The sequence below is a fragment of the Vespula vulgaris genome, chromosome 2 (assembly GCF_905475345.1).
Source record: "Vespula vulgaris chromosome 2, iyVesVulg1.1, whole genome shotgun sequence".
NCBI lineage: Eukaryota > Metazoa > Arthropoda > Insecta > Hymenoptera > Vespidae > Vespula > Vespula vulgaris.
The window spans coordinates 148,953-162,698 of record NC_066587.1 but is presented as its reverse complement, the minus strand read 5'-3'; the positions used below and the strand labels follow the sequence as shown (position 1 = coordinate 162,698).

Here is a 13,746-nt window from a genome sequence, read left to right as displayed (position 1 = left end):
CGTCAGCCCCTCTCTCTCTCTCTCTCTCTCTCAATTACCCCGTACGAAGGTCACGTTGCGATCGAGCGGGAGGAAGAGAGTCGTTGAGCGTTTTTTATCGCGTCGAGCAAAGTACACAAAATACGAAAGGATTGCGAAAGAAAAGTCGGGGTCCTCCGGGCGTAAGAGAGGAAAAACAAGATTACCGATAGACGCTGCGAGTCTAGGATCTCGTGGTCTCGCTCGAGAATTCGAAGAATCTCTCGATCAAATTACGTCGACTTTCCGTCTTCGAAGCTCTCGCAGAAGGGGAATCCGTTTCGTAATCGGATGGAATCTTCTTCGCGAGGATCGCTCCGATCGGAACGGATCTTTTCTCTTCTTTTCTGCTTCTCGGAGTACGAGTCGTTCGAGAAATGCCATCGCCGAACGTACCTATTTACTAACACCTTACCGTGCATTCGCGGCGACGTGCACGTTCGCGTAGGATAGATACGCGCGACCTTCTTTCCGTCGCGTGCCTCGTGCCACTTTCACCATGGCTACTTTCACCGTTGAAAATTAGCACCGGACGTTTCTCGGAACCGCAGCGCGTCCCCTTCCGAACCGATAGATTCCCGATCTCGATCGTTGCTCGCTCTAACCGATTCCTCTTAGTCCTTCCCTCGTCCCTCCGCGATTCCCTTCGAAGGGGTAACCGCCGAGAGTGGCGGGCGACGGTACGTCTTGCAGGATTACGCGGATGGTGCAATCGCGTCGCATCGCGCGTACATCTTTTGCGCGCCGAGAGATCTCTAGGACACTCCGTAGGGGAGCTCCGATCTCCGTGGTGCCTTTATCCGTGGTAGCTGAAACGTCTCTTCTCTCGGACCCGTCGCTTCCGCGAACCGATTTCAGAGCGCGCTACGATGCAAACGGACTCTCCTCCGTGCTTCGTCGACAAGCGCGGACGCTGCGATACCGATCGGCTGCGAGCTTTCGCTCTTTCGCTCGGTCGATAAGACGGAGAAAAATCGACTTTATCGACGAGGACGTCGGAGGGAAGAAGGAAACTCGATCGGATATTGAATACCTTTCAATGGTTCGTATTGAAATAAATACGTCCTATATTTCGTTGACGCGTGTACAAATGTACCTATCGTTACGTATTACAAAATGACTCGTTTTAATCGCTAAAAGGATCAACGACGATCGCTTTGTCTCGTCTCGAGATCAATGCCGTCCAGTCGCATCGATTCGCGCGATGAAAGAAACATCTTTCGTCCAACTCCTTTTATTCCCTTTATTCCTTCGATATCGCTTCTTTCTCTCTTCTCCTCCGTCGAGGAAGCGGGGCTGGCTTCGCCTCGTTGCGTCGTCCTCGGCCAACGCAAGAAAAGACGAAGCTACGGATTGTTGGCACTCGAGGCGATGGATCGTCGCGGACGGACGACGCATCGAGCCGAACCTTTCCCGAGGGTTCTCGACGGGAGGACGTTCCGGGGAATACAGGTTTTCATGCGTCGAGCGAGGAGCCTTGGCTCGACGCGTTCTCTCTCTCTCTCTCTCTCCCATTCGTTCGTTGCACGCACACGCACACGCACACGCACACGCACACGCGCACCGCGACGAGAAGAAGTCCCTTCTATGCGCTACCCTCTCCAAGGAGGATTCCGTCGACGCGAGTCTCGATTACAAAGGCGATCAGCGTTCGCATCGCGTTCGCGGTCGTACTCATTCCTCGGACAATCCTCGGTTGTCGATGAAAACGCGATTTCTTAGACCCTCGTCCGAGATATACCCGGTCGCCATTTTGTATTGATTAGCGTAAATAAGATCGTTCTCCTTGAGACGATCTCGCACGGACTCGTCGCCGCTCCTCTCTTCTTCCTTCTTCCTCGCTTCCTCCTGCCTCTTCCTTATCGTGCTTTTCCTCTTCTTGTAAGCCTCGATGTAAAAGTCACGGAACAAGAAGTAAAATATGATCGCGTGCACGCCGATCAACCACACGAAAGCTTTCGGATAGTTGCAATCGACGAAGAGCAATTGGAAGGCGTGAATCATGACGAGAACGAATTGAATCATCTGCAGGCTCGTCAAATACTTTTTCCACCATAGGTACGGCTGGATCTTTGGTCCGAGAGCGGCGAGGAGGTAATAGGAGTACATCACAATGTGCACGAACGTGTTCAAGAGGCCGAAGAACGAGCTGTGACCGCCTGCGAAAAGGAAGGAAAAGAAGAAAGAAGAACGAGAGAAACGAAACGCGCGTGTATCCTCGCGCGGGCGCAACGTGCCCGTAACTCGTACCTGGCGTGAACTTGACGCCGAACCAGACCGACATTGGCATGCATCCGTGGTGAATCACGTGCAACGTCGAAATGTGGTTATTCTTCTTCCGCAGAACAAAGAAGATCGTGTCCATGAACTCGGTGAACTTGGAAAAGTAGTACCACCAACATCCACGGGCCATTCTCAATGCCATGGGATCGTCCGAGTAATCTACCGGTTGACATCTGAACGAGTAGACTCCCCACCAACCGGACGCCAAACACTAGAGAAACGATACCCAAGTAAGGTTACGATCCGACCCGGCCGGACCAGGCGTCGCCCGTAAAACAGGCATACCTCGTAAAACAGCCAAGAGGAAAAGATCACTTGGAAGAGATTGTAGAGTATCATGACGTTTCTAAGGTCGAAAGGCTTGCGATTTTCCATAAACCTTGGCCCGAGTACCTTCACGAAGTAAGCGTAAAATAGACAAATGAAGAGGGTGGGGAAGGGACCGCTCATCATCGCCCAATCGTTGACCCTCGGGTCGCTCCTGTTGTCCATCAGGTCCCGATAACCATCGTAGATCGTTCGTGCCATCTGTGCCATCTGCAAATCGACAAGTATCGATATTTTAACGACGTGCGTCTTAACGCTCCGCTCCGAACGAACGAATTTTCCAATAAACCCGAGTCAAGGTCCCTCGGTTTCGCAACCATTCCGCGATCTTGCAAACCGAATATGGGAATCTCGCGCGTCTCGTTGACTCCTCCGAAAGGTCGTACCGTATGCCACCACGCGTTCCGTCCTTTCACCGCGCGTTTTTCTCGAACGAACGCGCGCCGCTTCGGATTCGATTCCCGAAGATTCGGATTTTCTAGAAAGATCCGAGCGGCCGTGGAGCTGCGACGTGCCCGAGCTCCGCGATGGAAGGAAAACGTCGACGAGTCGACGCAGTCAGGGTTACGTCTTGGTTTCTTCGAACGAATTCCGATACCGTACGTGCTTCTCGACGCCGCACGAGATAATACGAATCAATCGTGGAAACGAGCAAAGTTATTACTCTCGAGAAGAGAGGAAGCAAGCGGGATATCGAGCGCGAGCTAAAGATTTCCGCGTAGTCGCACCGCAGCGATGAAAGCCATCGCGTGCGGTACACGACGATTTAACGGCCGAAAGAGATAAATCTCTTGGGTGCGATCGACCCAAGACTCGAGCAAAAATTTCCCTTCCTAGAATCGTCCTTCCTTCCTTCCTTCCTTCTTTCCACCGAATCCGTTCTCGTCTAACCGGATGGGAGCCTCCTCCGTGGGAGACGTCCCAAAGAAATGTCGCGTCGTCCAACGTCCGGGAACCATCGAACTCGTGATATACGGTCGAATGTATAAAACTCGCACTTCTCGCAAAGATCTCGATCCGGTCCCGCCAAACGAGTTTTCCCCCTTTGCGCTTCTCTATCTTCTCGGGTGGCCATCCGCGGGGTCTCGCCTCCCGCGGGAGATCCAAAGGGCGAGCCTTGAAAATGCGAACGAGAGCGACTCGCCTACCCGCGAGGCGAAAAAGAGAGAAGAACGCGCACCGTCCCTGCCTCTTTCCCAATGGCATCGATATCGGCCTTTCTTTCTATTTAAACGCCGTTTGCTGTCTAGTCAGGCGTTCCGCTCGTACACGCCACATTTCCATCAACGAGACAATAAGGTGCGGATCGCACGTAAAACGCATAGCCGAGTTCTTTCTACCGACTCGACGACCATGATGCGCTTTGTCTCAGTCCCGTTTACGAAATACGCGCTCTCGCGTCTTTTCTTTCTTTCTCCGGCAACCCAACGCGAACAAAGGAATCGATAATCCGCTTATTCCGTCGCTCGAATAACGCAACGAATTCAACGATTTTACTACGAATTAGCGCTTCGTCGCTTACGTAATCGCAAATACGTACTTACGAAAGTGTGCGCGCGTGTGTCAGGGAGAGAGATAGTTTTCCTTATCGCGACTGGGAAAAAGTAAAGCGTAGATACCGTTGAAAACGAAATCCCTTGAGCTCGAAGAGTTGCCTCTCGTATGAGCTCGTATGAGAAAACGTTTAAACGAAAAACGCGCGCGGATATCTAGCGTGCAACGACAGCGGACGCGAGCGTACGATCGGTCGAAATATTTATAGAGAGAGAGAGAGAGAGAGGGCGAAAAACGCGTTCCAACGCCAAATATATCGTTAAGCGAGCACCTACGCTTAGAATCGTTGCAAAATTCGAACGTCCCCGTCCTACCGGTCGAAAGAGAGGTTTTTAAGGTTGGTCGAAAGTACGCGAGAGGTCGAACGATACGAACTATCCGTCCGACGAAGAATATATCGTACCGCGATATAAGGAGCGTGCGATCGGATCGAAACGTCGACCGTGACTAAACACCGACTTTATTTTCTACCGCTTTTAGCACGTGCACTCGCGTTCTCCCTCGAACATCGCGCGTCTCGTCCCATCTTTCTAATCTCGATATTTATTTTTTCGAGCTTCGAAATTTACGCTCGAACTGCTGGAAGAGTAACGGATGGATGATCGCTCTCCTGGCTATTCGAAATCGAAAGTACCTTGATGCTCGATCAAGGATACCTCGAGGTATGCGTATCGAGGTATGCGTTTATCTAACCGGATGAGATCTCAAGCGTTAAGAATTAACCATTCGACTCGTCGCACGTTCATCATTATAATTATACAACGATAGCGAAAATATCATTATTCGAACGTCAACGACGGACGTTCCAACGGCATTGGCGTTTTAAGCTCGATTCGCAAGTCGTTTTTAATTCGACGTCCTCGGCACAGACGACGTTTTAAAATTTATCCTAGAGAAGAATAGAAACTCCAAAATTACTCGACGCGATCTAGATCATTCGCGCTTTATATCTCTTTCCTTTCCTCGTCTAAGGACGAAGCTGTCGCTTCGTTAAACTATTTTACGACCTTCGACCGTCCATTTTAACGTTCACGTTAGTCCTCGCGATTGCGACCGTGAGAAAGGAGATTTTGGTTATTTTGGTCCTATTGTCTCTGCGACGTGACGATAGGATGCGACAAAGGGAGAGATACGAGAGACGAAAACAAAAGAATGCTCACGTTTCTTGGCCGATGCGTCGCTTTTGGAATCAGGCTGCCTGTTTTAGACTGGGCGCCCCAATGGCCGATCGTGGTAACCTAAACGAGATCGCGACTACGCCTAAATCAAACTTCGCACCATCGACGGTCGATATAGAATTTTGATCGAGGAACGGGGGAATGAGAGAAACGAAACAAGTAGGAACGAGTTTGTGCGAATAAATGAAATAAAAAAGGAAGAAAAAATAGGAGGACAGGGAGGGAGGGAGGGAGAGAGAGAGAGAGAGAGAGGCCGTAAGGACCGCGTTGCACCCGATTTTGCAACTTTCTACCCGAGCGAGCACCTTTGAGCAAACTGAAGTTTCGTAGCTCCGAGCAATGCCTTATATCTCTTTAGAGGCTGTAGAAATACACCTGTTCGTACGCTCGACCCGCTGCTCCACCACCTTTGCCACCATCGCCAGCTCCCTCTTCCTCTTCTTGTCCGCCTCTTTCACTCGAGTCTTCTTGCGTGTTCGCGGCTACGGTAGCCGTAGACCGTGATACTCGGTACCGGCGAACCGTAACCCTTAACCGCGTACCCTTCGGCCGGCTTTTTTGCTCCAACACCGGTCGAGCGCGCATCCGAGAAAAACAGGACTCGTTTCGACGATCCTTCTCGATCGTCCGATACTCGCCCCGCCCGCGCTTACCCTTTCGACTCGTTCCACGACGCTGACCGGATCGTTGAATTTTGATATCGAGACGATCGATACGAAAGAACGTCGCGGAACGAAAGCAAAGAAGAAACGCTCGGTGTCTCGAGCGAGGAGAGACGCGTCGTTGCTACTTCACGATCTCCTTTTTTTTGGACGGGAAACGGACAGAAAATTTAATCCTTTAATCTGCACGAAATGCGATCGTAACGATGACGGATCGTTAAACGCAATTCGATCGTTAAGGCATTCCTATAGATTCGTCGCTATGAAATAATCTATGCGCCTGACGTTCCGATCAGAATTGAGCCTTTTAATTACGATAGATCCTGTTACCGAAAAGAAAGGAAAGATATCGTTGACGAAGACGGAAAGAAAATTTGAATAATACGCCATTCTTGGTACGATATTATTACGGCGATGTACTTTGGGCTTACATACTTTGCGCGATCGTACTTCCGACGCGTCCGCATTCTCAATGCCTTTCGTTCTATGGATCGCAGAGGAGATGTCGAATATACGCTACGCGTACACGTATGAAAATGTTATTATATAAAACATATCGTTGCTATTCACGCGCGCGATATATCCGAGGCTATTTTTCTTTACCGGTTGCCGCAAAGATTCGTAAGAAAGCAATAAGGCGCGATCCTGCGAACGCCTGATCCTTCGTCCCGTCCGCTATCGAACAGAAACTTGGACCGACGGGAAACTCTTGATCGGATCTCCGACAAATTCAACGACGCAGACGAAGATGTAGATACGAGGCATGCGACTTTTAATTCGATTACGAGAGAAATTCAATTTTGACAAATCCAAATTTCAGCGATTTCAACGTCGCTCTTCCCTCTGTCCTTTCTCCTTCCCTTGGGCGCGATTTGCGACTAGCGTCTAGACGGGCTCTCCTTTTCAACGATTTCGTTCATTCGCGAATCGAAATTCGTCGAATTTTTCATGAAAGAATTTGGATCGTGAAAGATAAGTCATTTACAACGATAGTTATTCCGTTTGCGTTCCATCGTACGCGATCGCTCGTGACAAGCGCCATTGATCACGATCGCTTATTCACTCTACTAACCTTTCGTACTCGATGCGTAGAGTTTACGACGTGCCGCGTGGGTGGCCGTCGAACTTCGAGTCGATTCCGATACGAAACAAAGGGGATTCATTTTCCTGTCTTAAAATTTCGTCCGTACGCGATACGACGGTTTATTCGGGAACGCGGCACGACCAACGTGCTTCGTCTTGGATGCAACGTCGTTACGACGTAGGTAAGATATTACTAGAAAGAGCGGTCCAAGAATCCACATGTCTAAACCTTTACGAGACGGTATCGCCGCTTTTAATTTGCGACATAATTGCGCCGCAAGGTGGAATTGTGCTCGACGATATCGTATCTAGAAGAAAACCTACGAGCAGCGCGAGTTTGCCTCGTCTCTCTCTCTCTCTCTCTCTCTTCTGCACGAATATACAAAACTGTGGACTTTGTTGTTTCTTTCATCATATCGCGTACATCGAATAGGACGTGAAACAAGTTTCAATAAAATATCGATCGTTATTATTTATTTTCTTTAACGTATTATGTACCTATGTCGTATTTACTCGTCGTTACTCATTACCGACCTTCGCTGTGGTAGTTACGTGTGATTTATCGATTATATCGATTAACTCTTTAATAAGTAATTACGAGATAGATTTTGATCGATCGATACCACTTCCCAGTGTCGGTATCTCAATGTCGTCTCTTTTTGTTCTTCTTTTTCTTTTTTAGTTATTTCACGTTAGAAACTAAATAAAAATAATGAATTGCAAGACCTCCAGCAATCATTTTTCTTTTTTTTTGTATGTAAATGTTCGAAAGGCTTTAACGGATTAAAAGATTTATCAAAGACAAAGCTTCTGGAATTTTCTGCCTGTGCAAAGAAAACTGTGAAAGAGGGAAAAGAGCAACCGCTGTCGTCAAATTTCACATAGTCGAGTAGTCGGCGGTTGTCCTTGGCCGTGGCGTTCCACGAGTCGCTAATTGGCCCGGAGGACGTTGAGCGATTATCGTTTGCGATTCTATTAAAATTCGCTACGTGCCAAAATCATCGACGTTTTGTGTATTTGCACGCTCGCCTCATAATATTATTATATAAAATTATCATCATTATCGATACTTCTACAGAGAGAAACAGAATATTTTCTTCTCGTAAAGAATATTTATCGAGAACGAATCTCGATATCGATGCCATCGTAAAATACGTTATCTTTCCAAGATACTAGTCGATCGCGAGACGAGTTTTTCTATAGACTGTAACGTTTTTAATATTCAAGGCTTTTATGTGGGAATTTGTCGTCGCCTTGAGAAGCGATCGCTCGTTCTTCCGCAATAAGAATTCTTTCCTAATCGATTCATATTGCGCGTATGTAAATAAAACTTGTTCGATCCATTCTCTCTCTCTCTCTCTCTCTCTCTCTGACAGAAAAAAAATAAAACTTTATACGCGATAGTCGTCGAGGTCGATATGTCCCAGTGTCCCAAAATAGGCGCATTCTTTGTTCGATACGTATATGATAATCGCGAAGCGTCGTTGATCTTTCACCTTGGTTGAATAAAACACCTCGTATTGAATAAAAATTAAATTTGATTCATTGCCCAACTTTTAATTTGTTCGCAAGTCGAGTCGATGCGTCTTTGGCAAAAACCGATTATATCGTGCTCGCGGAGGATTCAAAAGGAAGTTTCGATCAATCGCGATATCGGTCAAAAATCATGCGTGAGTAGACGACGCGCAAGTATGCGTAAGCAGATGCATTTGAAAGGGAATCGGAAGATAAGAGGAGACATAAAAACGTAAATAAACGAAGCGACGATCTCTCGAGCTTTCATGGGATTAGCGGAATAAGTTTGCGAGGACGTGACCAAACGGAAAATCGTCCGAGAGCTCGTCCGAGAGCTCTTTGATTTACGAAGGTGCGAACGACTCTCTCGTTGATAATCAAACGATGTAAATATTACACCTCGCGATCAAACTATTTCGCACGAGACAGTGCCATATCCGTTCATTTCTCATCGTCGATTATCTCCGTTTATTTCGAGTACGAAACTCTTTTTCGATTATAGCTTTTTCTCTCGTATCGAGCTCCCCTTCTCCTTCGAGTCAAATTTATCGTCCAGAGACGAACGTCTACTCCGTATAATGCGTGTTATTAATCTAAAACCTTGCGAGATCAAGAACCCGCCAGCTTTCGAACAACAATTATAGAGATTAGAAGATTACGAACGAAAGATTCGCTTCGCGTCGTCGCGTTCTTTCTAATTCTCGCGAACGGGTAACAGGACGATGAAACGTTACTTTCGTCCGAGTCGCGGCTCGCCTTTCTCTCCCTTTAAGAACCCGTTACAAGGGTTGAGGAGGAGCGGATTAACAAAATTTCTATCTTTGTATCTTTCGCTACCGTCCCTCGCTCGCTTATCCTCCTTCTTTGCTCTGACCCTCGAGACTCGACTTCGGTCGGAGACAAACGGAGAAAAGGAGGAGAGGGGGGGGGGAGGTAAAATCCACTGAATTTGTACAACCGAACGCGTAGACGTATTTTCGCTGGTTAACACGATGCAAATTATCATCGATATTTACAATTCGATATTTCGAAGAAGCGCATAGCTCGATCGTATAATAAAAATCGTACAAAAGAAGTGTGACAAAGACTTTCTTCAAAGAGACATCGTTCTGGAAATACCGTTCCCTTTGGTAGCTTTTCGACGGCAGTGCGTACTTGCTCGCGAAAAGGAACGTCGCGCGGATAAGCATGGAACGGTCGATTGGACTATGACCTCTTTTCCAATCGACTTCGTAGATAGACGCGTATACGAGGAATGTTCTGAAATTCCTATGATCGATCGTCATGGACTCCTCTCTATCTTCTAGACGTTTTCCTCTTCTAACGATCAAAGAGTAAAACTTTGAAATCGTACGAATCTTCGCGTATCTTTTTTGCGACTTTTTTTCTCGCGCGAATCCCATTGTCGAGATATTCGTGTCGTCTCGCATGCGTTAATTCGGCATGTACGATACGAACAGGTAAGAAGAGCTATTCTCGACGCATCGTGCGGACCTATACGTAACTTACCCATTCGTGTACGATTTCACTCGTTGGTTATCTAGTAGCAAACGTACTTCCCGTGCGTCAGTTTTGAAAAACGTGCGAATATCAATTATTCGGAATCAAAGTTCACAACGAACTCGTACAACTTTTTCACGTCGTTCGTGCATACGACGTATGTATAAATTTCGATTAACGGGATAGTCACTCGGGTTACGACTGAAATAGTAATTGACAAATAAGAAGTAGAAAACGGTTGGTCGAGATAAAAAGTGACAAAGGAGTACGCGTATACTCTTTGCGGGATAAAGTTTGTCGGATGTTTCGTTCGTTATTGACTCGGACGTATCGAAGAGAATAACGATTAACCGAGCATTTCCTTCGTGCCTCGAGCAAAGACGGGGATAAAGTAAAGAAACCGTACGCGGTTTTACGATATCGCTCGCAATCGAGAGAGAGAGACCGTTGTAATTTCGTATTACTAACGACGCGAAGCCTTGGAAAATAGGATGTAACCGGAAATGATTCGCAAGCGAAGCAGCGTGCTACGGTGCCAATGCTCCTGATACGCACCATGTTATGACCTTGAGAGAAAACGAGCCTTGGTCGAGCCGCCTCGATAGAAACGTGCCAGTCTCTCTCTCTCTCCCTCCCACCATTTCACTCTCACTCTCTTTCTCTTCCTCTCTCTTCCTCTCTCTTTCTCTCCGATTACGATGAAATTATTCGACGAATCTATATAGGTAAATACCAATAAAAAGAAAAAAATGTCATTTGTGAGTTATTGCGCGCTGCGAAGAAAATTAGATGGATTTTTAAATGCGGGATTGCGACAAAAGCCACGCGCGGTCATAACGAAATATTACCGACCTCTGTCCATCCATTAACTTGGCTGGAAATTATTCTCCAACGGTTTATTATTCGGCTTAAATAAGATGCAAAATAAGCCTGATTGCGAATTAAAATTTTTTTAAATTCTTAAATAGAGATATCATGATCATTTAACGATCGATAACCTTGTCAGCAAATCAAGATACAGGAACCTTCGTAATAAAATTCGTCGACTTTTAGCACTAATTTAACACCGACCGAAATATCATCGACTCGTACGTTTCACTTTGTAAAAATTCGCTCGCGTACGTACGTACGCACACGTGTACATTATACGTACTTACGTACGAACACGTAGATATGCCTAGAGGTGTGACGATGATCTTACGAAATCATTCTTCCTTCTCTTTCGTTCGTATACTCGTAAATATGTATATTTTTCCGTGCAAATTCTTTGTCTTTGATAGCGAAAATTTCGCTTGAATAAAAAAACTAAATAAATAAACTTTACTTTATATACTTTCCACGTGAAATTTGTCAATATTTATATATTAAAGATTGATCAGATGTTTATACTTAGTCATTAAAATATGCTTCTCGTTCTATCATTAGTCGGTACATGTATGTAAATAATACGCCTCTTTATCGTTAGTCAGATATTGCAACGAACAGTAAATTCTTTAACAGGAAAGCATGACGCTCAAGGAATCGACTGCCATCCGTTTTCTATTATCGAAGACAATTATGCAAATGATATTTCGTCGTTTCCATTCTCGCCACTAGATGACTCGTCTCGAGATGCCGCAGCGGATTGGTCGCGACGAGAGATTTCGCTTCTTCTTAACCCAAATGCTTGTTCCGCAAACGTACCTTGCGTACGCACCTTGAATGTCTGACCGAAACAACAAGCGTATACTTTCTTTTGCTTACCAACTAATCAACAATAAAAATAACTATGACCTTATCGACTTGTCGCGAGTCGTTAGTTAGTAGCGTCGGACGTTGGTGGCTCTGTTCGCTACGAAAGGGACGCGTCGTCGAGTTGCGAATGAGACAGCAGAGAGAGAGAGAGAGAGAAAGAGAAAGAACGCTCAAAGCATTGTATTACGTCTCACAAGATCATAAGATTTAATAAAGTCGAAGAAACTGATGTGCGTTCGTCACGAAACGATTTATTTTGGATTAGCTGAAATAAATATAGACTATCGTTAATATTTCGTGAAAATAATATGACGCTTTTGTTGTTTTACATGATGATCGCTTCAAGGTCGTGATAGAACACATTTGTACCATTTAATTCATACAAAAAAAATATTTATATACATATGAAAATTTGTCGAAAACTAATCGGTAGTATGTAGCTTCTTATCAGCTCAACGAAGAGTCACCATCCTTGTATTAATATCCTTGGTAGCTATAGAATACTTACAGATTTGCCGCCACCTACATATATATATATATATACACCATAAACGTATATATATATATATATATATATATATGGCGTGTGCTATATATATATATATATTATATATACACACATATATATATATACGTATCACACACACATACACGTGTGTAAACCTGTTTAATTTAGTCATCTTCCTCTTCTTCCATGGCTTCGGACGCGTTGTTTCCTAATACACCGAAGAAAAATTCATCGTTTATCAGGATATTTGTAATCGTCGTTTGTAACGGCTGGAATAAAATTCCAATGGAAAAAGGGAAATACCGTTCTGAAGCCTCTCTTCTCCGGGTATGTGTCCCGCTTGCAACAGTTTGCTGAGTCGCTGCACCTCTTCCAAAGACGTGGCATTGGTTATAGCCTCTTTAATTTTGTTACGTTCGTCCGCGCTCGTTACGGGTTTATCCAAAGACGTTCCCGGCGCTTGCGCTTTCGCTTTCTTAGCTATTTCGCGTACCATTTCTTTGCCTCTCTTACTTCTGAAGTATTCGATAGCAGCCTCTCGTTCTTTCTGCTTGATTTTTCTAAAATCTAATAACCTCAATTGTGGAAATCTGTACACTATGTATTGTCTGTACTGTGGCTTTGCCGAGACAGGATTTTGTAATAAACATAAATTTGTAAGGTGTTTAAGCGGTATTAACGGATCCAAATCGCCGAGTTCTTGAATCATATTTCCAGTCAACATCAACGTTTCCAGATTGGGTATGCAATGCTCCAAACCTTCTGCGATTCTGACTATGCGATTATTATTGAAAAAAAGCGTTTTGATTCTTTTCAAATATGGAAATCCATCCAGCTTTCTTATATCATTGTCGGAAAAGTCTATCGTGTCGAATTGATCCTACAACGAATAGCGATATTACTTATTATATTTTCTTACGTGGAACGATCCAAATAAAAAGATAATATTTATGCGTAAAAAAAGCGACACTTTCGTTTACGTACTAACCAAAGTTGCTCCCAAATTTTCTATCGTAGGTATTTTGTATCCTAAAAGGTAAACACAAACGAATTGATAAACGATATCGCCGTAGCTTGGATCTAGGTTATGTTCTGCAAACGACGACGTCCTTTTTCGTTTTCTACTAACCTCTCAAGTCCAATTCGCGATCCCGTACAGGATTGATATATTGCATCGACTGCTGTATCAGGTCCGGCGTTAATTTCACCATTTCTTCTGCGATATCCCAGGAAAAAGGATTCGTTCAGAGGCGACAGCAAGATCGGACCGTTGAACCGTCGTCGACTGAACCTTCGCGCATGCGTTCGACGCCAGTCGAAGAAAATTTTGGCTCAACGTTCAACTGCCTTTTATTGTTTCAAGAATATATTCGAATAATGAAAA

General features: G+C 45.3%; 2 protein-coding genes across 5 annotated transcripts; both read right to left on the bottom strand.

The window, feature by feature from the left end:
• Positions 1-1,061: 1,061 nt before the first annotated feature.
• On the bottom strand, positions 1,062-5,904 carry LOC127061699 (elongation of very long chain fatty acids protein AAEL008004-like). Of its 3 annotated transcripts, none has more exons than XM_050988959.1 (4): positions 5,343-5,904; positions 2,587-2,838; positions 2,269-2,512; positions 1,062-2,177 (listed from the first exon to the last, which is right to left on the bottom strand). In XM_050988959.1, exons 2-4 carry the CDS (start codon positions 2,836-2,838, stop codon positions 1,693-1,695), a joined length of 981 nt encoding a protein of 326 aa, XP_050844916.1. In that variant the 5' UTR covers positions 5,343-5,904; the 3' UTR covers positions 1,062-1,692. The 3 variants fall into 3 exon arrangements, with proteins under 3 accessions (XP_050844916.1, XP_050844918.1, XP_050844919.1); XM_050988961.1 differs by lacking the exon at positions 5,343-5,904 and adding an exon at positions 4,458-4,643; XM_050988962.1 differs by lacking the exon at positions 5,343-5,904 and adding an exon at positions 3,627-4,042.
• A 6,285-nt stretch (positions 5,905-12,189) lies between these two features.
• Positions 12,190-13,725, bottom strand: LOC127061705 (probable U2 small nuclear ribonucleoprotein A'). Of its 2 annotated transcripts, XM_050988976.1 has the most exons (5): positions 13,492-13,725; positions 13,351-13,391; positions 12,666-13,242; positions 12,506-12,570; positions 12,190-12,376 (listed from the first exon to the last, which is right to left on the bottom strand). In XM_050988976.1, the coding sequence occupies exons 1-4, from the start codon at positions 13,571-13,573 to the stop codon at positions 12,527-12,529; spliced, it is 744 nt and encodes a 247-aa protein (XP_050844933.1). In that variant the 5' UTR covers positions 13,574-13,725; the 3' UTR covers positions 12,190-12,376; positions 12,506-12,526. The 2 variants fall into 2 exon arrangements, with proteins under 2 accessions (XP_050844933.1, XP_050844932.1); XM_050988975.1 differs by having other exon boundaries at positions 12,190-12,570.
• Positions 13,726-13,746: the final 21 nt, after the last annotated feature.